Source organism: Eubalaena glacialis, chromosome 9, assembly GCF_028564815.1.
Source record: "Eubalaena glacialis isolate mEubGla1 chromosome 9, mEubGla1.1.hap2.+ XY, whole genome shotgun sequence".
Taxonomy (NCBI): domain Eukaryota; kingdom Metazoa; phylum Chordata; class Mammalia; order Artiodactyla; family Balaenidae; genus Eubalaena; species Eubalaena glacialis.
Window position 1 is genome coordinate 99,152,740 of NC_083724.1, and position 24,379 is coordinate 99,177,118.

General features: G+C 40.7%; 1 protein-coding gene and 1 pseudogene across 3 annotated transcripts in view; one reads left to right on the forward strand and one right to left on the reverse strand.

The window, feature by feature from the left end:
• The window catches only part of ZNF169 (zinc finger protein 169), a 50,334-nt gene extending 30,950 nt beyond the window's left edge, over positions 1-19,384 (reverse strand). The window contains exons 1-2 of one of the 3 annotated variants that reach the window (XM_061200622.1): positions 19,339-19,384; positions 6,570-6,657 (exon numbers count right to left, since the gene is read on the reverse strand). In XM_061200622.1, the coding sequence (XP_061056605.1) occupies positions 6,570-6,602 (33 nt within the window). In that variant the 5' untranslated portion in view covers positions 6,603-6,657; positions 19,339-19,384. Of the gene's footprint in view, positions 1-6,569; positions 6,658-12,144; positions 12,319-19,338 lie in introns of those variants that run through there. The other 2 variants (XM_061200621.1, XM_061200623.1) reach the window with 2 other exon arrangements.
• Positions 19,385-21,870: 2,486 nt separating this feature from the next.
• LOC133097373 (heterogeneous nuclear ribonucleoproteins A2/B1-like) lies at positions 21,871-23,225 on the forward strand (annotated as a pseudogene).
• The last annotated feature ends 1,154 nt before the right edge of the window (positions 23,226-24,379 follow it).

The window sequence follows — 24,379 nt, forward strand, 5'->3', positions numbered from 1 at the left end:
TGTGAATATGCATTATCCTTCAAGGAAAGAGAGGCTATTCGTAAGTTGTCAGGGCTGCTAATCCCACCACAGGCCCAGGGGGCAAGGCTGCCACTCCTTGCTTACAGCAGGGCCCTCTCAGAAAGCCACAGAGGCAGGGTCACCCCTCTGGGCCAAAGGGGTACTGCCAATCCCGTGGGCCTGGAGAGTAGAACATCAAACCAGAGGGTTATTCTCCAGCCTTAGGATCTAATACAATTTACCTTGCTAGGTTTGGACGTATTTAGAATCCTTCACCCTATCTTCCTTCTGATTTCTCCCGTTTAGAATGGGAATGTGTAACCTACTCCTGTCCATCATTTTATTTTGCAAGTACATAACTTGCCTGGTTTCACAGGTTCACAACTGGAGAGGAATTTTACCTTAGGATAAATGGTACCTTTACTCATGTCTCACCTGTATCTGATTTAGATATTTAGACGAGACTTTGGGCTTTAAAGTTGATGCTGGTATGAGTTAAGATCTGGGGGGGCTGTTAAGATGAAATAATGTATGTTCATGTCAGAAGGACATGAATTTTGAAGGGCCGGGGGTGGAATGCCCTGGACTGAATTATGTCCCACAAAATTATGTTGAAGCCTTAACCCCAATTTGGTTGTATTTAGAGATGGGGCCTCTAAGGAAGTATTGAGGCTAAGTGAGGTCATAAGGGTGGGGCCCTGATCCAATAGGAATGGTGCCTTATAAGAGGAAGAGACACCAGAACTCTGTCTCTGCCATATGAACACACAGCAAGAAGCCAGCCATCTACAAGCCAGGAAGAATCCTTACCAGGAACTGAATTGGCTGCACCTGGATCTAAGATTTTCCAGCCCCCAGAACTGTGAGAAAATAAAATTTATGTTGTTTAGGTCACCTAGTGTGTGATACTCTTTTATGGCAGCCCTAGCAGTCTAATACAGAGGGTTTCTCTCCAGTATAAACTTCCTGATGCTGAATAAGATTTGCAATTTGACAAAAGGCTTTCCCACACTTACACATCCATAGAGTTTCTCACCAGTGGGGATTCTGTGGTGGTAATGATTGTAGAAGCTCTGGCTGAAGCACTCCCTATAGATACTACATTTGTATGGCTTTTTTCCCAAGCTGTAACTTCTTTGGTGCTGGCCAAGTTCTGAGTTCAAACAGAAGCCCCTCCCACATTCATCACATCTGTAGGGCTTCTCTCTGAAGTAGATTCTTTGGTGTTGGGTTAGATATAAGCTACAGATAAAGGATTTCCCACACACCTTACACTCATAGGGCTTCTCCCTATGAGTTTGTAAGTTTGCCTACGTGGAACAAGGTATGAGTTCTAACTAAAGGCTATCTATCTCACACTTACCAGATTTTTAAGTTTCTCTCCCAAATGGATGCTCTGGTGCTGAAAGAGATTTGAGATGGATTTAAATCCTTTCTTTTCCTATATTGTTACATCCATGGGTTTCTCTCCAGTGTGAAATCTCTAATGCTGAAGATTAGAATTTTGACTGAAGCTTTTAAAATATTCAGTACACTTGTAAAGTTTCTCTCCAGTATGAATCCTCTGATACTGAGTAAGTTTTGAGCTTTCAGTGAAGCATTTACTTCCATTATCACACACATAGGGTTTCTCACCAAAATGAATTTTCTGATGTTGCCCAAGTTCATAATTGAATCTGAAGCCTCTGCCATAAATGACACAATTGTGGGTTCTTCTTCCTGAAGTATCACTCTCCTTGTAGGAAAGTCTGAGTTTAGACTGACATTGCTCCTACACTCATCAAATCCCTTGGTTCTTGTTCCTGCAGAATTTGGGGAGGCATGGTCACTTGCCAGAAATACAAGAGAATTCCTCAGGGAGGGTCTTGGAGGAATCTAATCTGAGCCAATGTTACAAGCTTTCCCCAAACCAGGCTCCCAAGGACCATGCCTCAAGACCATCCCCATTACCAAGAAGGAACCATTATCTGAGATTTCTTCTGTCACAAAATAAGATGGTTTGTCTCCATCTTTATTGCAGAATTGCCTGTTTTGATTTAGGTTGTATACATGAATTTTCTCCTATTCAACATTAGTCCACTGAAGGCAGAGCCTATGATGTTTCTGTCTTGAAGTTCTTTCTCATTAGGCAAAGGAGATCTTGCTTTTGGGCGCAATGTGCCTGATACCAAAGTAATTCAGATAAAGTCCAGAGTGGCTCATCAGCCGATTGGCAAGCTAGCACTGTGGCCACATGTAGCTGCCTCTATCCCAGTCTAAGAAAGCAAGCAGGTGATGGCACTGGGGTGTTCATTCCAGTCACTTCCCAACTGCTAATCCTTGTAACCTCATCATCAAATCACAGACCATGAGCTTCCCCAACAAGGAACAGAAAGTCAAGTGAGAGAGAGAATATGGGGGCCCAATCAGCAATACTCTGTCTTCCTCTCAGTCCCTCTGGGGACACTGCATGGGTCTCCAAGTTGGATGCCAGGGGTGGGGCTAGCACAGAGACCCTAGCCCCAGAAGTGGTGGAGGGCACTGCTAGAGGGCTGGCAAGGGAGAACTACCCAGGTTAGCCTCCCACAAGCTTCGATATGTTGTATTTCCATTATCACCCTGTTCTAATTTCTCTTACAATTTCTTCTTTGATGTAAGGATTAGTAAAGCGTGTGTTGTTTAATTTCCAATATTTTAAATTTATCTTATTGTTGACTTCTAATACAATTCTCTTAGTCATAGAATATACTTTGTATTCTTTAAATCTTTTTAAATTTATTAAGACTTCCTTTATAGACGCCCAATATAGTCTGTCTTGGTGAGCATACCTAATGTACTTGAAAAGAATGTGTATTCTACAGTTGTAGGGTGCAGTGTTCTATAATTATCAACCAGGATAACACAGTTGCTAGTTTTCTTCAGATCATCTATGTCTTTACTAATTTTTTACCTAGTTGTTCTATCAATTACTCAAAGGGGGGCCTTTTTCTCCCTTTAATTCTGACAATTATTTTGAAGGTTTGTTATTTTGAACAGTTATATACACACATAACTCTTATGTCCTCCTGATGAAGTGACTCCTTTATCATTCCGAAATGGTCTTCTTTCCCTTTGTCTTGAAGTTGATTTTATCTGATAGCTGATAGTGAGTGCTATGTTTTCCTTTCCTCATTGGGCATAGTTAATGTAGAGACTTAAAAGTCCTTGTCTGATGATTTCATCCACAGGGTGAATTATGGTATGTAAACTATATATCAAAAAAAATTAAAATTTAAAAGATGAGTAAGATTCAGAATAGTTGAGGAAAAAGCAGAGGGCTAAGAATCAAGATGAGGCATGTAGGGAGGAAGGGAACACAGATGCCATGTGCAGGAGAGGGAGAAAGCCTATGATATGGGTAGGGTAAAACATCTGGCAGGAGGGAAAGGTAAGCTAGTGGTAGAATAGAGAGCAGAGGTGTTAGAGCATCTTGTGGATGGTTTTGAAAGCAGACAAAAGAACACAGATACTCTACTATAGAGTTGTAGCTCATATGATTTAAAACACTCATGTCTCTTCACTTGGCCATATTTTGTGTTAAGTCCAAAATTCATTTCATGAACAAAATTTCCTACAGAAATAGGTTCTCAAACATTGAGAACAGGTTAAATTTCCAATGACTGAGAAACAGTGGGATGGAATAGTGAAAATCTGTGAATGTTTTTAACCTGTAGAGTCATTGATTTCAATATGAATGTTTGTGGTTTCTTTGCTTTAAAGGTATGACAGTGGGGTAGTCACTAGTTTTAATACACTACAATTTTATCATTAAAATCAGTCAGATGCACACAGACCAAAAATATTAATTAAATTCAAGTGATAGGAATAATTGAAATGTCCATCAATAGATAAATGAATAAACAAAATGTCTCATAGCCATACAATGGAATACTATTCAACCTTAAAGCAGAATGAAATATTACTGATTTGGGCTACAATGCGGATGAATCTTGAAAATATTATGCTAAGTGAAAGAAAACAGACACAAAAAACCACATATTATATGAGTCCATTTATATGAAACATCCAGAACAACCAAAGCTATAAAAATAGATTAGTGGTTGTCAAGAGCTGGGGGAGGGGAGAATGGGGAGTGACGCCTAATGCGTGCAGGGTTTCTTTGGGGTGGGGGTGGGTCTGAAAACATTATGGAATTAGATAGTGGTGACTGTTGCACAACTCTGTGAATATATTAAAATCTACTGAATTGTACTCTTTAAAAGGGCAAATTTTATTGGAAATGAATTATATGTCAATGAAAACTTTTCAAAATATTTAATTCCAGTGATAGGTAAACCCCTAAAAAAGTTGGAAGTCTTATAAGAAAGGAGGCTGTGCTATAGGTAACACTGTCTGTAAACCATCAAAGGCTCCTGCACACAGCAGACATTCAAAAAAATTTTTTGAGATTAAATAAAAGAGTGCTAATTTCCTACTAGTTAATAGCCTCTAGGTACAACCCCCTTCTATGTCACAACTCTAATGCATATTCCAATTTCTCCTCTCAGGTAAAACCCCTTAGGAAAAAATGCCTAAATGTCATGATGTACATATAGGTCAGAATATTCTATATAATTCAGAACTGACATATAACAAAGTACCTGAAAATGCAATTTAAAGAACCCTAAAATATATAATTTCTATGCCTCAATAACAAACATAAAAACAAACAAACCCCTTTGTTCTTCTGTACTTTCAAAGTAAGTTGAGATTGGGTCCATTTATGAAACAGCTATGTTATAAGTGTCTTACATTTGCAGATACGGAAACTTCACCTTAAAAAACAAACCTACTCAGATGCTCGTGCCCTGGAATCAATTTTTCATGAATGAATAAAAGAAAAAAATGTACACTGAGAGATGTTGGTCATAGATAGGATAAGGTTCAGGGTGTGCTAAGGATCCCACAGGAAGTGGCAGAATAGAGACAGGAAAAGTAATGTTCCATTTTGGCCAAGAATGCTTCTCTATTAACATCAGAAATGGTAAAGTGAAACATACAAAAGAAAAGCATCCCCCCCCCCAACCCCGCACCACGGGAACATTCTGAATTGCATGCACTACATAAACATTTTCTCTCAAAGGTATAAAAGATTTGACAACTGAGGGACATACAGCCCTCAACGATATCTGATAACATCAAAACCAATCATTTTTAACTGATACAGTAACAGACAAATATCCACTATATGAGCTCAGTATTATGATCAAGTTCAGATCTTACAAAAAAATTCTACACTTGTCATATTTTTAGGACAGGCAAAGCAAAACTTAATTAGCCCAACTGACACTATTTTTGGTAATTGATATAATCAGCATAAGCATCCCACCTGGCATCTGTTTAGGTGGTCAGTAAATGTTAACTCCATTTGATTATGTCAAGTTCACAATATGCCTAGTCTCAGGGATTAGAAAATCTTCCCTTCAGGACATACATTCATTCGATTACTATTTATGGCAAATTCCTTCTCAGAATCCTTCAAAACCGAACTTGTTCCAGGTTCAAGTCCACACTCCTCAGCCTGGCTTTCAGGATTCTGGCTGTGCTACTTCCATCCAGGCTCAGAGGGGGTGAAAGCAAAGCCTTCAGGGGCAAGGCAAGTAATGAATGAATCAGGCACCTCAGCCGTGGGGTTAAGGGGCACAACGGGGTGTGACTACACCATGGAGATGCCGTTTGGCTCCAGCTACTTGTCATACACACCAAGAGTGTGGACTCAGGACTTAGGTGTAATCTTCCAATTTTTAAGTGTGGAAAACCCAAATATAAAGCATGGGGTCAGCCAAACTAAATCTACCCATGAATCACCAACAGACAGCAGATCAGCATCCTCACCTCTAAACAGAGAAAAATGATGTGACGAAAGGCCACTGACTGCTCCAAGCTTCCCATATGATGAGGGACAGCCTGCAGGTCACCTGCTCTCTGAGACGTGATAGGCTTCCAGCCACATTACCACAGGAATGCATTCCCTCAGCTCTTCAACTTGCCAAATCTGTCAGGGGCAGCTCAGGCAGCTCCTTCCTTGAAAGCCTTCCTTCACTTTTTTAAGCCTTGGGAGTCACTGGGCACATAAGCATGACTGTGTTTTTTTTTTGTTTTTTTTTTAAACATCTTTATTGAAGTATAATTGCTTTACAATGGTGTGTTAGTTTCTGCTTTATAACAAAGTGAATCAGTTATACATATACATATGTTCCCATATCTCTTCCCTCTTGCATCTCCCTCCCTCCCACCCTCCCCATCCCACCCCTCTAGGTGGTCACAAAGCACTGAGCTGATCTCCCTGTGCTATGCGGCTGCTTCCCACTAGCTATCTATTGTACATCTGGTAGTGTATATATGCATGACTGTGTTTTAACTGCGTTGATAACATTTTACTACTTGATGAATGCATAGGTCATGAATGGAGCAGAGGAGTCTGAGAAAAGGCTCCAGGTAAGATGAACCACACCTCCAAGATCAGGGCTAGTTACCAACAAGGCAGCTCCAAGACAAGAAAAGGCAATGGGTCCATCCTGCAAGAGCTAGGAAGAAATTTCAGGACTCACCTCATCCCTGGTTGTCAGGAGCCCTGGGGCCATATTCTTGGTCTGCTGAGTGCTCTTCCTAGAGAAGAGTCAAGTTGCAGAGGCAGAGCTGGGGAAAGAGAAGAGAAGTGAGGGGGTGCTTGGGAGAAGTACCCTTCTATCCAGCCTCCCAGTTCAGCAGAGGCAAGAAGGAGGTAAGGAAGGCAGGTTGCAGAGGGCATCAGAGCCATCCACTCTTAACCAGTGTCCTGTAAATAAGGCTCCCAGAGCTGGGCCAGCAGCAGGTTTAGTCCCAATCTCCAGTTGGGAAATGAAGTCCACAGCCCCACCAGCTGGATGAGACTCTATTAAGTCACTGTGTGGACTCCATTAAGAGGAAAGGGCCTCATAGTGCCCACAGGTGAGCATTCACATTGAGAAATAAAGTGACCTATCATAGTGAAAATAGAAGCTCCCCATCCACATCAGCCCTGAGGCCAAAGGACAAGGCCTAGGAAATTCAAAACAGAAAGACCACTACAGCTCAGGACAGAATGTAGATTTGGGGGACGGGGGGACTTGAAGCACGGTAGAAACCATATGCAGGAGAGGGAGAATTGCCTGTTTTTTGTGACTCTGTTCTGGGGAACAAACAACAAAGTGAAAAGGCAATTTATGGAATGAGAGAAAATAGATGCAAACCATGTATCAGATAAAGGGTTAATATCCCGAGTATTGCACCTTCCCCTTCACTTATATACCCAAGATTTGAAATGTGACTTGAAATTTAAGAATGAGCAGTCATAAAATACCTTAGGTCTTCAACAAGTCAATTTCATGACAAAATTTTTAAGAGGAGAGATTGTCCTTAATGCAAATCCACTTAAGAGATAAACCATTCTTCAGATGTCACCTATTAGCCTTGACTGACTAGTCTGCACAAATGAACTGAAAAACATTTTGGGGACTATGAAGGCCAATTCAAATGAACTGGGTATTAGATGATGTTAGATAATTATTGTAAATATTGTTAGGTAGGATCATGATATTCTGGATATAGAGAAAAACAAGTCATTATTAAGAAATGATGCTGAAGTACTGAGGGTGAACTGACATAATTTGCAATTTTTTTAAAATATGAAGATTTCAACAAGTTAATAGCATAAAAAGAGGGAGGTCTTATGGAATAAAAGGAAGACTTAAGTGACACAGCAATCAAATACAATGTGTGGACCTTGTTTAGACATTTTGGAGGCAATCAAGGAAATATGAACACTGATAAGATATTAGATGACATTAAAGAATCAATATTAATTTTGTTAGGATTAGGCTAAAAATGGGCTGTGCTAATACTCTCTGCAAATAATTGTGGCTATGCTTAAATTAAAAGTGCAAAATCTACAACTAACACCATATTTAATGCTGAGAAACTAGATGCTATCCACTAAGATCAAAAACAAGGCAAGAATGTCACCTTTCACCACTCCTATTCAACACCGTGCTGGAATTCCAAGCTAATGTAAGAAGATAAGAAAGGGAAATAAAAGGTATACTGATTGGGAAGGAAGAAATAAAACTGTCTTTGTCTGCAGATGACCTGATTGTCTATGCAGAAAATCCCAAAGAATCAACAAGAAATTTCTAGAACAAGTGATATATCAAAGCTGCAGGATACAAGGTTAATATACAAAAATCAACTGCTTTCCTATACCAGCCATGAACAGATGGATTTTGAAATCAACAACACAACATTAGCACCCAGAAAAATGAAATACTTAGGTATAAATCTTTTAAAATTTTGTATAAGATCTGTATGAGGAAAACTACAAAACTCTGCTGAAAAAAAATCAAAGATCTAATAAAATGGATAGTCCATATTATGGATAGGGAGACCTGATATTGTTAAGATGTCAGTTCTTCCCAACTTGATCTATACATTCAATCCATTAAAATCCCAGCAAGTTACTTTGAAGATATCAACAAACTGGTTCTAAAGTTTATACGGAAAGGCAAGGGCCCAGAAGAGCCAACACAATACTGAAGAACAACAAAGTCAGAAGACTGACCTGACCAGATTTTGCAACTTACTATAAAGCTACAGGAATTAAGAAAGTGTGGTATTGGCAAAAAATAAATTAAAAAAATAGACAAATGGATCAATGGAACAGAATAGAGAGCATAGAAATAGACTCACATAAATAAAGTCAACTGAGCAAGGAAAATTTAATGGAGAAAGGACTATCTTTTCAATAAATGGGCAGTACTGGAACAAGTGAACATCCACATACACAGACCTTATACCTTCCTCAAAAATTAACTCAAAATGGATAGCAGGGACTTCCCTGGTGGCTCAGTGGTTAAGAATCCTCCTGCCAATGCAGGAGACATGGTTCGAGCCCTGGTCTAGGAAGATCCCACGTGCCGCGGAGCAACTAAGCCCATGCGCCACAACTACTGAGCCTGCACTCTAGAGCCCGTGAGCCACAACTACTGAGCCTGCGTGCCACAGCTACTGAAGCCTGTGTGCCTAGAGCCTGTGCTCCAGAACAAGAGAAGCCACCACCATAAGAAGACTGCGCACTGCAACGAAGACCCAACACAGCCATTAATTAATTAATTAATTAATTGATTTTTAAAAAATGGATAGCAGAGCTAAAGGTAAAATATGAAACTATAAAACTCCTAGAAAATAACATGGGAGAAAATTTAGGTGACCAGGGACTTGGCAGTGTCTCTTCAGATATAACACCAAAAACACAACCAATGAAAGAAAAATATTGATAAGGTGGATTCTGTTAGGATTAAAAGACTTCTGTTCTGCAAAAGATACTGGCAAGAAAATAAAAAGTCAAGTCATAGACTGGAAAAAATACATGAAGGAAAAAAATGACAGAGTGGAAAAGAGAAACAATCATAATCACAGTTAAAAAAACTTTATACACTTCTCAGTAAATGAAAAAGCAAACTAACAGTAAAGAAGCAAAACAGAAGGTTTAAAAAATACTATCAGGCAGTATTGATCAAATTGACATTTATAGAATGCTAAACCCTGCAAGTGTAGAAGGGGCACAAAGAATATTAACCAAGGAAAATGAAATTCCAAGGCATATAAAACAAGTCACCAATTTCAAAGGACTGAAACTTAAAAAGAGTATGTTCTTTGCCCAAGATGGAATTAAAGTAGGAATCAGTAAAGCAACACTGGTCTAAAGGAGATATGGATGAAAGAAAAAATTCCATGGGACATTTAGAAATACTTTTAACTGAATGATTCTAATAAACACAACATATCGAAACATATGACAGCTAACCAAATTTGTGATATAGATCTATTACAGGTGTTATTGTGTCCCCTATGAAATTCATATGTGAATTCATAACCTCCAGTGCCTTAGAATGTGATTGTATTTTTAGATAGGTCTTCAAAGACGTGATTAGGTTAAAATGGCATTATTAGGGTAGGCCCTAATCCAATATAACTGGTGTCCTTATAAGAGGAAATTTGAACACAGGCAGGTCCAGAGGGAAGCCCATGTAAACAGGGAGAAGACAGCCAGCTACAAGCCAAAGAAGGGCCTCAGAAGAAACCAACACTGCCAACAGCTTGATCTTTAACTTCTAGCCTCCAGAATTGAAAGAAAATCAATCTCTGTCGTGTAAGCCACCCAGTCTGTGGTGCTTTATTATGGCAATTCTAGCAACAAATACAGCAGCTAAGGCAGTTCTTAAAGGGAAACTTATAGCTTTAAATGAATACACCAGAAAAGTTTTAATTTAAAAAAACAACTCCAGCTCCCACCTTAAGAAGCTAGGAAATGAAAAGGAAAAAAAAGAAGAAAATAATAAAGAGGAAAAAATATCAATGTAATATAAATGAAACTCCAAAGAAAATTAAAAAGCCAAAGGTTGATTATTTGCAAATATTAAAATTGCTAAACCCCAGGCCTGAAACTATAAAACTCCTAGAAGGAAACATAGGGAAAAAGCTTCATGACATTGGAATAGGCAATAATTTCGTGGATATAACACGAAAAGCACAAGCAACAACAGCAAAAATAGACAAATGAGACTACATTAAACTTAAAAACTTCTGTGCAGCAAGGAGAACAAACAACAAAGTGAAAAGGCAATTTATGGAATAAGAGAAAATAGATGCAAACCATGTATCAGATAAAGGGTTAATATCCCGAATATATAAAGAACTCCAACTCACTAACAAAAAACATATATCCAGACTAAAAAATGGACTAAGGACTTAAATAAACATTTCTCCAAAGAAGAGATACAATGGCCAACAGCATATGAAAAGACGCTAAGCATTACAAATTATCAGGGAAATACAAATCAATACCACAATGAGATAGCACCTCTACCCATTATAATGGCCTTTATTTAAAAAACTAAAAACAACATACACACACAGACAAAATAACAAGTTTTGGCGAGGATGTGGAGAAACTGAAACCCTAGTGCACTGTATAGGCACTGTGGAAAACACTATGAAGGTTCTTTGACTTGAATGGAATTGAATAAGAAATCAGTAACAATAAATTATTTTTAAAAATCCCAAATAGCTGGAAATTAATTAGAGATTGGGCAGAGAAAAACTGGATTATCAAACATAGACAACTCTCTTGATGATTTCCATTATAAAGGAGAACACAGAGATGAGGTAATAACTGAAGGAAGAAATGATGAGCCTTCTCTGCTCAAAACCCTGCAGTGGGTCCCAATGACCACAAAAAAGGTCCACACCTATTATCTTGGCACCCACGGTCTACCCCAATAATAGCCTAACCCCCTTTTCCACTTGAGTTTCCATCATTCTTCCTAAAAACCTTTCCAGGCAGAAAGGACAACCCCCCATATCCTCACAGTTGGGTGCCAATCAGTGACCCATGAGGAGCAGACAAGGTGCCCGTCCCTCAAAGCACCATCTCAAAACCAGTGGGACAAACAGGATGTACCATGCAAGCCCTGGAGTCCTCACGTATAAGGTGCTCTGGGACTAAAGGGAGCAATAGGAGTAATTCTGCCAGAGAACATTGAGAAGTCTTTGCACTGGAGAAACATCTGAGCTACTTAGATAACAAGAGTGAATTTGTGAAGCATAAAGGCATGAAGGAAGAGATTGGTTCAAGATGGCAGAGTAGAAGGACATGCTCTCACTCCCTCTTATGAGAGCACCGGAATCACAACTAACTGCTGAACAATCATTGACAGGAAGACACTGGGACTCACCAAAAAAGATACCCCACATCCAAAGACAAGGAGAAGCCACAATGAGACGGTAGGAGAGGAGCAATCACAATAAAATCAAATCCCATAACTGCTGGGTGGGTGACTCACAAACTGGAGAACACTTATGCCACAGAAGTCCATGCACTGGAGTGAAGGTTCTGAGCCCCACGTCAGGTTTCCCAAGCTGGGGGTCCAGCAACGGGAGGAGGAATTCCTAGAGAATCAGACTTCGAAGGCTAGCGGGATTTGACTGCAGGACTTCAACAGGACTGGGGGAAACAGAAACTCCACTCTTGGAGGGCACACACAAAGTAGTGTGCGCACTGGGACCCAGGGCAAGGAGCAGTGACCCCATAGGAGACTGAACCAGACCTACCTGCTAGTGTTGGAGGGTCTCCTGCAGAGGCGGGCAGTGGCTGTGGCTCACCATGAGGACACGGACACTGGCAGCAGAAGTTCTCGGAAGTACTCCTTGGCATGAGCCCTCCCAGAGTCCCCATTAGCCCCACCAAAGAGCCCAGGTAGGCTCCAGTGTTGGGTCGCCTCAGGCCAAACAACCAACAGGGAGGAAACCCAGCCCCACCCATCAGCAGACAAGTGGATTAAAGTTTTACTGAGCTGCCCACCAGAGCAACAACCAGCTCTACCCACCATGGAGTCCCTCCCATCAGGAAACTTTCACAAGCCTCTTAGATAGCCTCATCCACCAGAGGGCAGAGAGCAGAAGCAAGAAGAACTACAATCCTGCAGCCTGTGGAACAAAAATCACATTCACAGAAAGATAGACAAGATGAAAAGGCAGAGGGCTATGTACCAGATGAAGGAACAAGATAAAACCCCAGAAAAACAACTAAATGAAGTGGAGATAGGCAACCTTCCAGAAAAAGAATTCAGAATAATGAGAGTGAAGATTTAATTGATATTTATAGGACATTCCACCCAAAAACTGCAGATTACACTTTCTTCTCAAGTGCACACGGATCATTCTCCAGGACAGATCACATCTTGGGTCACAAATCAAGCCTCAGTAAATTTAAGAAAACTGAAATCATATCAAGCATCTTTTCTGACCACAACACTATGAGATTAGAAATCAATTACAGGGAAAAAAACGTAAAAAACACAAACACATGGAGGCTAAACAATACGTTACTAAATAACCAAGAGATCACTGAAGAAATCAAAGAGGAAATCACAAAATACCTAGAGACAAATGACAATGAAAACACGATGATCCAAAACCTATGGGATGCAGCAAAAGCAGTTCTAAGAGGGAAGTCTATAGCTATACAAGCCTACCTCAACAAACAAGAAAAATCTTAAATAAACAACCTAACCTTACACCTAAAGGAACTAGAGAAAGAGGAATAAACAAAACCTAAATTTAGTAGAAGGAAAGAAATCATAAACATCAGAGCAGAAATAAATGAAAAAGAAACAAAGAAAACAATAGCAAAGATCAATAAAGCTTAAAGCTGGTTCTTTGAGAAGATAAACAAAATTGATAAACCATTAGCCACACTCATCAAGAAAAAGAAGGAGAGGACTCAAATCAATAAAATTAGAAATGAAAAAGGAGAAGTTACAACAGACACCGCAGAAATACAAAGCATCCTAAGAGACGACTACAAGCAACTCTATGTCAATAAAATGGACAACCTGGAAGAAATGGACAAATTCTTAGAAAGGTATAACCTTCCAAGACTGAACCAGGAAGAAAGAGAAAATATGAACAGACCAATCACAAGTAATGAAATTGAAACTGTGATTAAAAATCTTCCAACAAACAAAAGCCAAGGACCAGATGGCTTCACAGGTGAATTCTATCAAACATTTAGAGAAGAGCTAACACCCATCCTTCTCAAACTCTTCCAAAAAAATTGCAGAGGAAGGAACATTCCCAAACTCATCCTATGAGGCCACCATCACCCTGATACCAAAACGAGACAAAGACACTACAAAAAAAGAAAATTACAGACCAATATCACTGACGAATATAGATGCAAAAATCCTCAACAAAATACTAGCAAGCAGAATCCAACAACACATTAAAAGGATCATACACCATGATCAAGTGGGATTTATCCCAGGGATGCAAGGATACTTCAATATATGCAAATCAATCAATGTGATACAGCATATTAACAAATTGAAGAAGAAAAACCATATGATCATCTCAATAGATGCAGAAAAAGCTTTTGACAAAATTCAACACCCATTTATGATAAAAACTCTCCAGAAAGTGGGCATAGAGGGAACCTACCTCAACATAATAAAGGCCATATACAACAAACCCACAGCAAACATCATCCTCAATGGTGAAAAACTGAAAGCATTTCCTCTAAGATCAGGAATAAGACAAGGATGCCCACTCTCACCACTATTATTCAACATAGTTTAGGAAGTCCTAGCCACGGCAATCAGAGAAGAAAAAGAAATAAAAGGAATCCAAATTGGAAAAGAAGAAGTAAAACTGTCACTGTTTGCAGATGACATGATACTATACATAGAGAATCCTAAAGATGCCACCAGAAAACTACTAGAGCTAATCAATGAATTTGGTAAAGTTGCAGGATACAAAATTAATGCACAGAAATCTCTTGCATTCTTATACACTAATGATGAAAAATCTGAAAGAGAAATTAAGGAAGCACTCCCATTTACCACTGCAACAAAAAGAATAAAATACCTAGGAATAAACCTACCTAGGGAGACAAAAGACCTGTATGCAGAAAACTATAAGACACTGATGAAAGAAATTAAAGATGATACAAACAGATGGAGAGATATACCATGTTCTTGGATTGGAAGAATCAATATTGTGAAAAATGACTATACTACCAAAAGCAATTTACAGATTCAATGCAATCCCTATCAAATTACCAATGGCATTTTTTACAGAACTAGAACAAATCATCTTAAAATTTGTATGGAGACACAAAAGACCCCGAATAGCCAAAGCAGTCTTGAAGGAAAAAAACGGAGCTGGAGGAATCAGACTCCCTGACTTCAAACTATACTACAAAGCTACAGTCATCAAGACAATATGGTACTGGCACAAAAACAGAAATATAGATCAATGGAACAGGATAGAAAGCCCAGAGATAAACTCACGCACCTATTGTCAACTAATCTATGAAAAAGGAGGCAAGGATATACAATGGAGAAAAGACAGTCTCTTCAATAAGTGGTGCTGGGGAAACTGGACAGCCACATGTAAAAGAATGAAATTAGAACACTCCCTAACATACAGAAAAATAAACTCAAAATGGATTAAAGACCTAAATGTAAGACTGGACACTATAAAACTCTTAGAGGAACACATAGGAAGAACACTCTTTGACATAAATCACAGCAAGATATTTTTTGACCCACCTCCTAGAGTGATGGAAATAAAAACAAAAATAAACAAATGGGACCTAATGAAACTTAAAAGCTTTTGCAAAGCAAAAGAAACTACAAACAAGACAAAAAGACAACCCTCAGAATGGGAGAAAATATTTGCAAATGAATCAATGGACAAAGGATTAATCTCCAAAACATATAAACAGCTCATGCAGCTCGATATTAAAAAAAACAAATAACCCAATCCAAAAATGGGCAGAAGACCTAAATAGACATTTCTCCAAGGAAGACATACAGATGGCCAAGAAGCACATGAAAAGCTGCTCAACATCACTTCTTATTAGAGAAATGCAAATCAAAACTCCAGTGAGGTATCACCTCACACCAGTTAGAATGGGCATCATCAGAAAATCTACAAACAGCAAATGCTGGAGAGGGTGTGGAGAAAAGGGAACCCTCTTCACTGTTGGTGGGAATGTAAATTGATACAGCCACTATGGAGAACAGTATGGAGGTTCCTTAAAAAACTAAAAATAGAATTACCATATGACCCAGCAATCCCACTACTTGGCATATACCCAGAGAAAACCATAATTCAAAAAGACACATGCACCCCAATGTTCATTGCAGCACTATTTATGATAGCCAGGTCATGGAAGCAACCTAAATGCCCATCGACAGATGAATGGATAAAGAATATGTGGTCCATATATACAATGGAATATTACTCAGCCATAAAAAGGAACGAAATTGAGTCATTTGTAGAGATGTGGATGGATCTAGAGACTGTCATACAGAGTGAAGTAAGTCAGAAAGAGAAAAACAAATATCGTATATTAACACATATATGTGGAACCTAGAAAAATGGTACAGATGAACGAGTTTGCAGGGCAGAAATTGAGACACAGATGTAGAGAACAAACGTATGGACACCAAGGGGGGAAAGTGGCGGAGGTGGTGGTGGTGGTGGTGGTATGAATTGGGAGATTGGGATTGACATATATACACTAATATGTTTAAAATGGATAACTACTAAGAACCTGCTGTATAAAAAAATAAATAAAATTCAAAAAATAAAAAAAAGGCATGAAGGAATACAACTGCATGGAATAGAATATATTCCCATGTGACTGTAAGACAGAGTCCAATCAGAGTGAAGAGTAAAGGATAATTCTGAAAAGGTGTGTTGGGGGGGCAATTCAGAATTGATGATAATCATCACCACAATTCACTTTTCCCTGAGCACTCACTGTGCGCCAGGCACCCTAACCACTTCAGAAGCACAGGCACATTTCCACCTCACAACAACCCTGACATTGCTATCAACCCCATTTTACAGATAAGAAAAAGGGAGGCACACAGAACAGAGGCAATATCCAAGGTCACAGAGTCAATAGGTGGTGGAGCCTAAGAGTCCAACTTCAGAGCCCAAAGGGAGGTTCCTTTTTTAACAGACAAACTAGAACATGGGGAAAGACAAATTATGCTGAGCTAACACAAAGGTGAGGGGAGAGGAGAAAGGGAAGAATTGACTGGATTTAACAGCTCATCAGATTAGTGGGAAAATCTGTAAAACACAAGGAGGCAAGAAGAACGCTGAGGTCAAGGAGTAAGTGCCCAGAGGTGGACTCCTGCTATTAACAAAGATCAGCAAAGCAAGAGTGGGTACAAAGACAGGGGAAGGGGAGAATCAGAAGACAGAATTCCAAATATTTCCCTGTTCATGCCTCTTAACTGGGTTAAGAGAGTAGGATGTAAACTGTAGCAAGGCATTTTGAGACAAATGGGGTAACTGAACACAGGCTGAATATTAGATGACATTAAGGAATTATGGTTAATTTTGTTGGGTGTGCCATTTGGTATAAAGGTTGTTTTCTTTAAAGTCCTTATTCAAAAACGATGCACACTGAAGTATTCACAGGTAAAATACCTGGGATTTGCTGTAAAATACTACAACAGAGAAAACTAAAAGAAAGAGAAGAGCAGAATGTTAACAACTGCTGAAGCTGAGTGAGGGGTACAAAGATGCTCTTTCAGTATTCTCACTACTTTTGGCTGCATTTGTAAAATTTTCATAATAAATTTTAAATGTAATAACTCCATCTCCTTCTATACCCCCAAAAAAGGAAAGGAGAAAAAACTTTATGGGGGTGGGGGTAGGGGTGGGTGGTATGTGGACTTCAAACACTGGTCTGATTCCAGCCTTCTGCTGGTGTCATTAATGTCACCATTAGTGTTAGGGGCTGAGACCAATGATCAGGAGAAAATGAACATATATTTTATCTTTATCAGCATTAGATGTATGAGACAAACGTGAAAAATAGAGCAGCTCCTTTTAAATTTTCATTAAAACTTTGAAAGTTAAAGAAGATCAGCTAGCTCCAAAGTAAAAGTTACTTAATCCTCTACTACACCATTTCGCTCTCTAGAAAATGAGAATTCAACTACCTAATGTGCAAGGTGACTGAGAAAATAAAATATGGCAGTGAATAGAAAGCACACTGCCAACACAGGACTACCGCTAACAAAACAGTACTTTTCACCATAGTTGTTTTGGCAGCACTCTAAGGCCCTGAGAATACAACAGTGTGAATGTATATGGAGAGAAACAATGCAGGACAATGCAGGAGCAACTCCCAAGAAGATGGAAAGCCCTGAATGAGGGCATAGGAATGTGCCCCTTCAAGAACAAGCCTGGCTTCCTGGGAAACCACCTGCAGCTGTGCCCCAAAGGGATTATGACTTTGGCATAAGATATCAAGGACACACCCTCCATTATGACTAAAGACAAGAACACAACAAGGAAGTGGTACCCATCTGAGGCAGGGCTGCCAGGCCCCTAGGAGTTCTCTCCTCCCTAACGGGCAGTCCCCTCTGGATGTGAGGGAGCAGAGTGCTCCACGGCAAACCTGGTACAACAGAAGTGGTTCTGGCCTCAGGATTCTCTCCCAGCACAGACAGCGGGCTGGAAACCCCCAAGCCTGCAGCTGGGGAGCACTTCACTAAAGTAAGGTATCAGAACCAGGTATGGAAGGGAAGGACAATACGAGGGACAGAATTGGGGTATGGGTTTTAGAATAAGTCTTCTCTCATGTCATGCTGATATCCAGCATGACATTAATCTTCTATGTGCCTATGGGGGTTATTGAACGTTATTGAAATGAACGTCATATTAGCATGTACCAGACACCCGTTTTACCTTTTCCACACTCCCAACAGCCCCAGGAGGTTCAGTACCTTGCTCAAAGTGACTACGAGAAAGAGGCAGACCTGGATTTGAACTCTCCCTATGGAGGGCGGGGCTCCCACAGCAGGCCTGGGATAGGCCCCGAGGGAAAGGCAATGCCCAAAGAGACGCACACTTGAGGTTGCAGATTTGGGGGAGAAAGGATAGGGCTCTCATTCATAAGTGGTGAATCTGCGCGATGAATCCAGGAGACCTCGCGGCTACTTCTGTGTATATTTACAATGTTTTCATAATGCAAAATTTAAAATAAAACTTAAGTCTGGACGTCTTACCACCCACTCCTCTCTTCCCTGCCCCGTGGGCTGCACTCCACTTGCTCCACCCCACGCTCCTGGAAGAGCCCCAGCGCCGGAGGAGCCACACAACTTCTGGAGTCGCAGATCTGGGCACAAGGACGCCCCACGCAAACCCGGGGATGTCTGACTCCCACCAGGCCCTTCCAACTCCCCCAGGAGCCTGCGGGCCCCGATGCCGCTGACCCAAGTCGTCCTCCCCACCCCAATCAAGGCAAGTCTGAGTGTTTGCCCCAGGCCAGTCCTTCCCCCAAAATCCGGGACATCGAGGCCAAGCGGCGCCTCCATCACCATGGTTGGCACCACCCAGCCGCGCTCCCCAATTAAGACCCAGGAAGGATGCCCGAGCCGCGCTCCCCAATTAAGACACAGGAAGGATGCCCGAGCTGCGCGCCCCAGCAGTGGAGACGTCTGCTCCGGGCGAGGGGTACTTATGTCCCCCAAATCACCTGCACCAGTCCAGACCCCTCCGGGACAGGACGCTGGCTCCCCAGCACCGCCGGACAGCGCGAGACCCGAGACCCCAGCCCACAACCCCTACTAGGCGGACTGCGTCCGACCCCGTCCGGAAAACAATCAAACCTCAAGGAACCCGCGGACAGGGCAGACCAACCCCGCCTGCCCTCGCCAAGTTTTCCCAACCCTCTATCCCCGGGAGTCAGCGGCCATAGGCGGGCTTGCTCACCACGAGCGTTAAAAGATGGTCACAATGTCCAGAAATACGACAGCGCGAAGCGGAAGTGCGATACCCACAATACCTCTGGGCGGGACTACAATACCCAAAATGCCCCGGGGCGCGACGCAGCACTATCCAGAAGGCTCCGAAGCTCAAGACCGTGCTCGCCAGATCACTGGTGGGCGCGGGACTACATTACCCACAATGCGCCGGGGCGCGGGCACATTTCCCCACTGGACCCGGTTGTTCAGCTCCAGTACGCCTCCCCTCTGCTCCGTTGGAACCCGCGCTCAAGATCCATAATTACAGCCACTTGGGCTCTGGGAGAAATTGTGGAAAATTAGATAAGTAAAGTCTAGTAAAGTGACTTTCAGGTACATTAGAAGGGTGGTTCAGATGAGCACTAAAATCTTTCTTTTTTAATTTGTGGGGTCCTCTTAGTTTTTAGTCACCTGGATGTGTACTTGTCCTCCATACTGCAGATTCACCCTAGTGTTTTCTTTTTTTTTTTTAAGTTACTTTTTTTTTTTTTAAAGTTACTTGCCTTTCTTTTATTTATTTATTTATTTATTTATGGCTGTGTTGGGTCTTCGTTTCTGTGCGAGGGCTTTCTCCAGTTGTGGCAAGCGGGGGCCACTCTTCATCGCGGTGCGCGGGCCTCTCACTATCGCGGCCTCGCTTGTTGCGGAGCACAGGCTCCAGACGCGCAGGCTCAGTAATTGTGGCTCACGGGCCCAGTTGCTCCGCGGCATGTGGGATCTTCCCAGATCAGGGCTCGAACCCGTGTGCCCTGCATTGGCAGGCAGATTCTCAACCACTGCGCCACCAGGGAAGCCCCACCCTAGTGTTTTTATATTTAAATAACAGCGCGTAATGAATGAACTTCTAAAATATGCCAAAGGTCCTGGCATTTTTTCTTTTTTAAAGAGGAAATATTCTGAAGTTTATTAAAAATAATAACAATAATTAGAAGAAAAAATGAGGAAAAACTAAGCATGAAGACATTTAAAGCTACAATAACTAAAATTAAAATTATTTTACTAATACAAAAATCGCTGATTAGATGTAACAGACTAGGAAGCTTAGAAACATTTAAAATATTAATAAACAGGGCTTCCCTGGTGGTGCAGTGGTTAAGAATCTGTCTGCCAATGCAGGGGACACAGGTTCGAACCCTGGTCTGGGAAGATCCCACATGCCACAGAGCAACTAAGCCTGTGTGCCACAACTACTGAACCTGTGCTCTAGGGCCCGTGTGCCACAACTACTGAGCCCACGTGCCACAGCTACTGAAGCCCGTGTGCCTAGAGCCCGTGCTCCGCAACAAGAGAAGCCACCACAATGAGAAGCCCGTGCACAGCAAAGAAGAGTATCTCCCGCTTGCCACAACTAGAGAAAGCCTGCGTGTAGCAACGAAGACCCAATGCAGCCAAAATAAATAAAATAAATTTATATTAAAAAAGTATTAATAAACAGACATACTCTTTTTCTAGGAACTTGACGAAAGTGTTTTCAAATTACTTCCTATTTACTCAAAATGAAGTAATGAGAACCAGATTTAACCTCTTGCCTAAATCAACTTTAAAAAAAAACAAAATATATGAAATGACAGGTTTGAAGACATTGGACATAAGACAATGAAGAGCAATGAACCCTGAGAAATAGGTAAGAAACCAGATGAGACTTTGAACATCACTGGATGGAGAGAAATTTCAGGTCACAGGACAGAGAAGGGAAATCCAAGTGGAGGGTCCTCTTCCTCAAGTGTCAGTTGAGTGCCAACCAATGTGCACATGTGCAACCCCCCAGGAAAGAAACTGAAAAAGATTAGAGAGAAATACCGTGAGCTCACATAGGGCCAGGAATAGTGCCTATTCCTGCCAGACAGAGTGGAAACCTTCATAATTCACATGGTGTGGAGTAAAGAATTCTCACAAGAATTTTGCCTCAATGACAGGGGCAAAATTAGGCCTAAATGCCTGATTGAGAGAATCTTTATGTTAAATTTAGGGGAGAAGTATGTCAAATATGTTTCAGAAATCTTAAAAGTCACTTTCATTTGTACATGAATTGTGTATGCAGAAATATATATATTCTTACATAAAAAACTTTTGAAACTAGATTCAAGGTTTCCCATAAAATGAGCAGTAAATTTAATAAAATTCACTTAAAATAACATTTGCATATATTTCAACACCACAAAGTAATTCTAATATATATCTGGATGACTATATTGATGATATTTATCAGAAAATGGTGATAAATAATAAAACCCAGTTTGCTCTATTATTAGCATTTTAATATAAAACTATAATAATCAGTGTGACAGTAATGCAAGTCAGCTGAATGGAACTAAAGGGAAAATCAATAAAATGGAAGGGAGAGAGGGAGGAAAATTGAGAAAGATGGAAAGCTTCAGTTTGGAAAGTTTGAGAAAAAATAGTTATTTGGGGAAATTAAGCTAGCTCACAAAACAAATATAAAAAGAGAAATCATAGATCTAACATGAAATATAAATGATTTTGAAAACCATCTTGTGGTATGGAAAGCCTCTGCATGCATTACACTGAAGCAGAGACCATCAAGAAAAGAATGCCTCAAGACAACAGTGTCAGGACAAGTATGCTCATGCTCATTGGTGGACATCTCTCTCATCTGTCTGGGCTGAAATCCAGCTGAAGTGACTGAGTCTGCTATTGAGAGAGAAAAGGGACATTTCTGTAAACATTATTGGTGGCTTAAGCTTTGAAACCACAGAAGAAAGCTTGAGGAACTACTATGAGCCATGGGGAAAACTTACAGACTGTGGTAATGAGAGATCCTGCAAGCAAAACTCAAGAGTATTTGGTTTTGTAACGTTTTCATCCATAGCTAAGGTTGATGCTGCCATGGCTGCAAAATCTCATTCAATTGATGGAAGAGTGATTGAGCCAAAATATGCCATAGCCAGAGAGGAATCTGGAAAACCTGGCACTCATGTAACTGAAGAAGCTGTTTGTTGGTGGAACTAAAGAAGATACCAAAGAACATCAGCTTAGAGATTACTGCAAGGACTATGGAAAAGTTGATGTCATTTGAGATAATTACTGATAGGCAGTGTGGAAAGAAAGGAGGCATTGGCAGTCTGTAAAGAAAAGAAGCATTGGGTTTATTACTTTTTTTTTTTTTTTGGCTGCACTGTGCGGCACATGGGATCCCTGATCAGGGATTGAACCCACATCCCCCGCTTTGAAAGGGCAGAGTCTTAACCACTTGACCACAAGGGAAGTTCTGGGTTTACTACTTTTGATAACCATGATCATGTGGATTAAACTGTATTGCAGCAATACCATACCATCAGTGGTCAGAAGTAAGAAAGGCTTTATCTAGACAAGAAACACAGGAAGTCCAAAGTTCTAGGAGTGGCAGAGGAGACTTTGAGGGATTCGTGCAGAGGCAGTGAATTTTGGGACCAGGATCATGAGGCAAGTTTAGAGTAGGATCTAATGGATATGGAAGAGGACATGGATTTGGGGATAACTATAATGGGTACGGAGGAAGATCTGGAGGTGGCAATTTTAGAAGTAGCACAGGTTATGAAGGAGGAAGATGAAGATATAATAGTGGAGGATCTGGATCTGGCAGCCGGAGGTGGGTAGTGGGGAGGCTACAGAGGTGATTATGACAACTATGCAGGAAAAAATTATGGAAGTGGAAATTAGAATGTTTTTAGAAATTATAATTAGCAACCTTATATCTATGGTCCAATGAAGAGTGGATATTTTGGTGGCAGTAGGAACATAAGAGAAACTTACGGTGGAGGAAACTATGGTCCAAGAGGCAGTGGCACAGTAAGGGATATGAGGCAGGAACCAACACTGAACTTCTTCCCATTTGCCATGGGCTTTACTGTGTAACTTGGAGAGGACAAGAGCCCAGAAGTAACAACAGGTTCAGGTTATCAAAATAAGAATGTTTAGAACACTTATTATCTCACACATGCATAAATATAGAATGATATGGTAGAAGACACTACAGCAGATATGGGGAGCTATTTGTGGATGGACTGGATTATTTAATAGCATTACCTTACTATGAAGGAAGGACTGTAAAAAAATGCCTTTGAGATAGTTTCTTTTTGTTTTTTCTTAAACATCTTTATTGGAGTATAATAGCTTTACAATGTTGGGTTAGTTCCTGCTGTATAAAAAAGTGAATCAGCTGTATGTATACATATATCCCCATATCCCCTCCCTCTTGCGCCTCCCTCCCACCCTCCCTATCCCACCCCTCTAGGTGGTAACAAAGCACCTAGCTGATCTCCCTGTGCTATGCAGCTGCTTCCCACTAGCTATCTATTTTACATTTGGTAGTGTATATATGTCAGTGCTACTCTCTCACTTCGTCCCAGCGTACCCTTCCCACCCTGTGTCCTCAAGTCCATTCTCTATGTCTGTGTTATTATTCCGGTTCTGGCCATGAATTCATCAGAACCACTTTTTTTTTCTGGATTCCATATATATGTGTTAGCATACAATATTTGTTTTTCTCTTTCTGGCTTACTTCACTCTGTATGACAGACTCTAGGTCCATCCACCTCTCATAAATAACTCAATTTCATTTCTTTTTTATAGCTAAGTAATATTCCATTGTGTATACGTGCCACATCTTCTTTATGCATTCATCTGTCGATGGACAGTTAGGTTGCTTCCATGTCCTGACTATTGTAAATAGTGCTGCAATGAACATTGTGGTACATGTCTCTTTTTGAATTACAGTTTTCTCAGGGTATGTGCCCAGTAGTGGGATTGCTGGGTCATAGGGTAGTTCTATTTTTAGTTTTTTAAGGAACCTCCATACTGTTCTCCATAGTGGCTGTATCAATTTACATTCCCACCAACAGTGCAGGACAGTTCCCTTTTCTCCACACCCTCACCAGCATTTATTGTTTGTAGATTTTTTGATGATGGGCATTCTGACCCATGTGAGGTGATACCTCATTGTGGTTTTGATTTGCATTTCTCTAATGATTAGTGATGTTGAGCATCCTTTCATGTGTTTGTTGGCAATC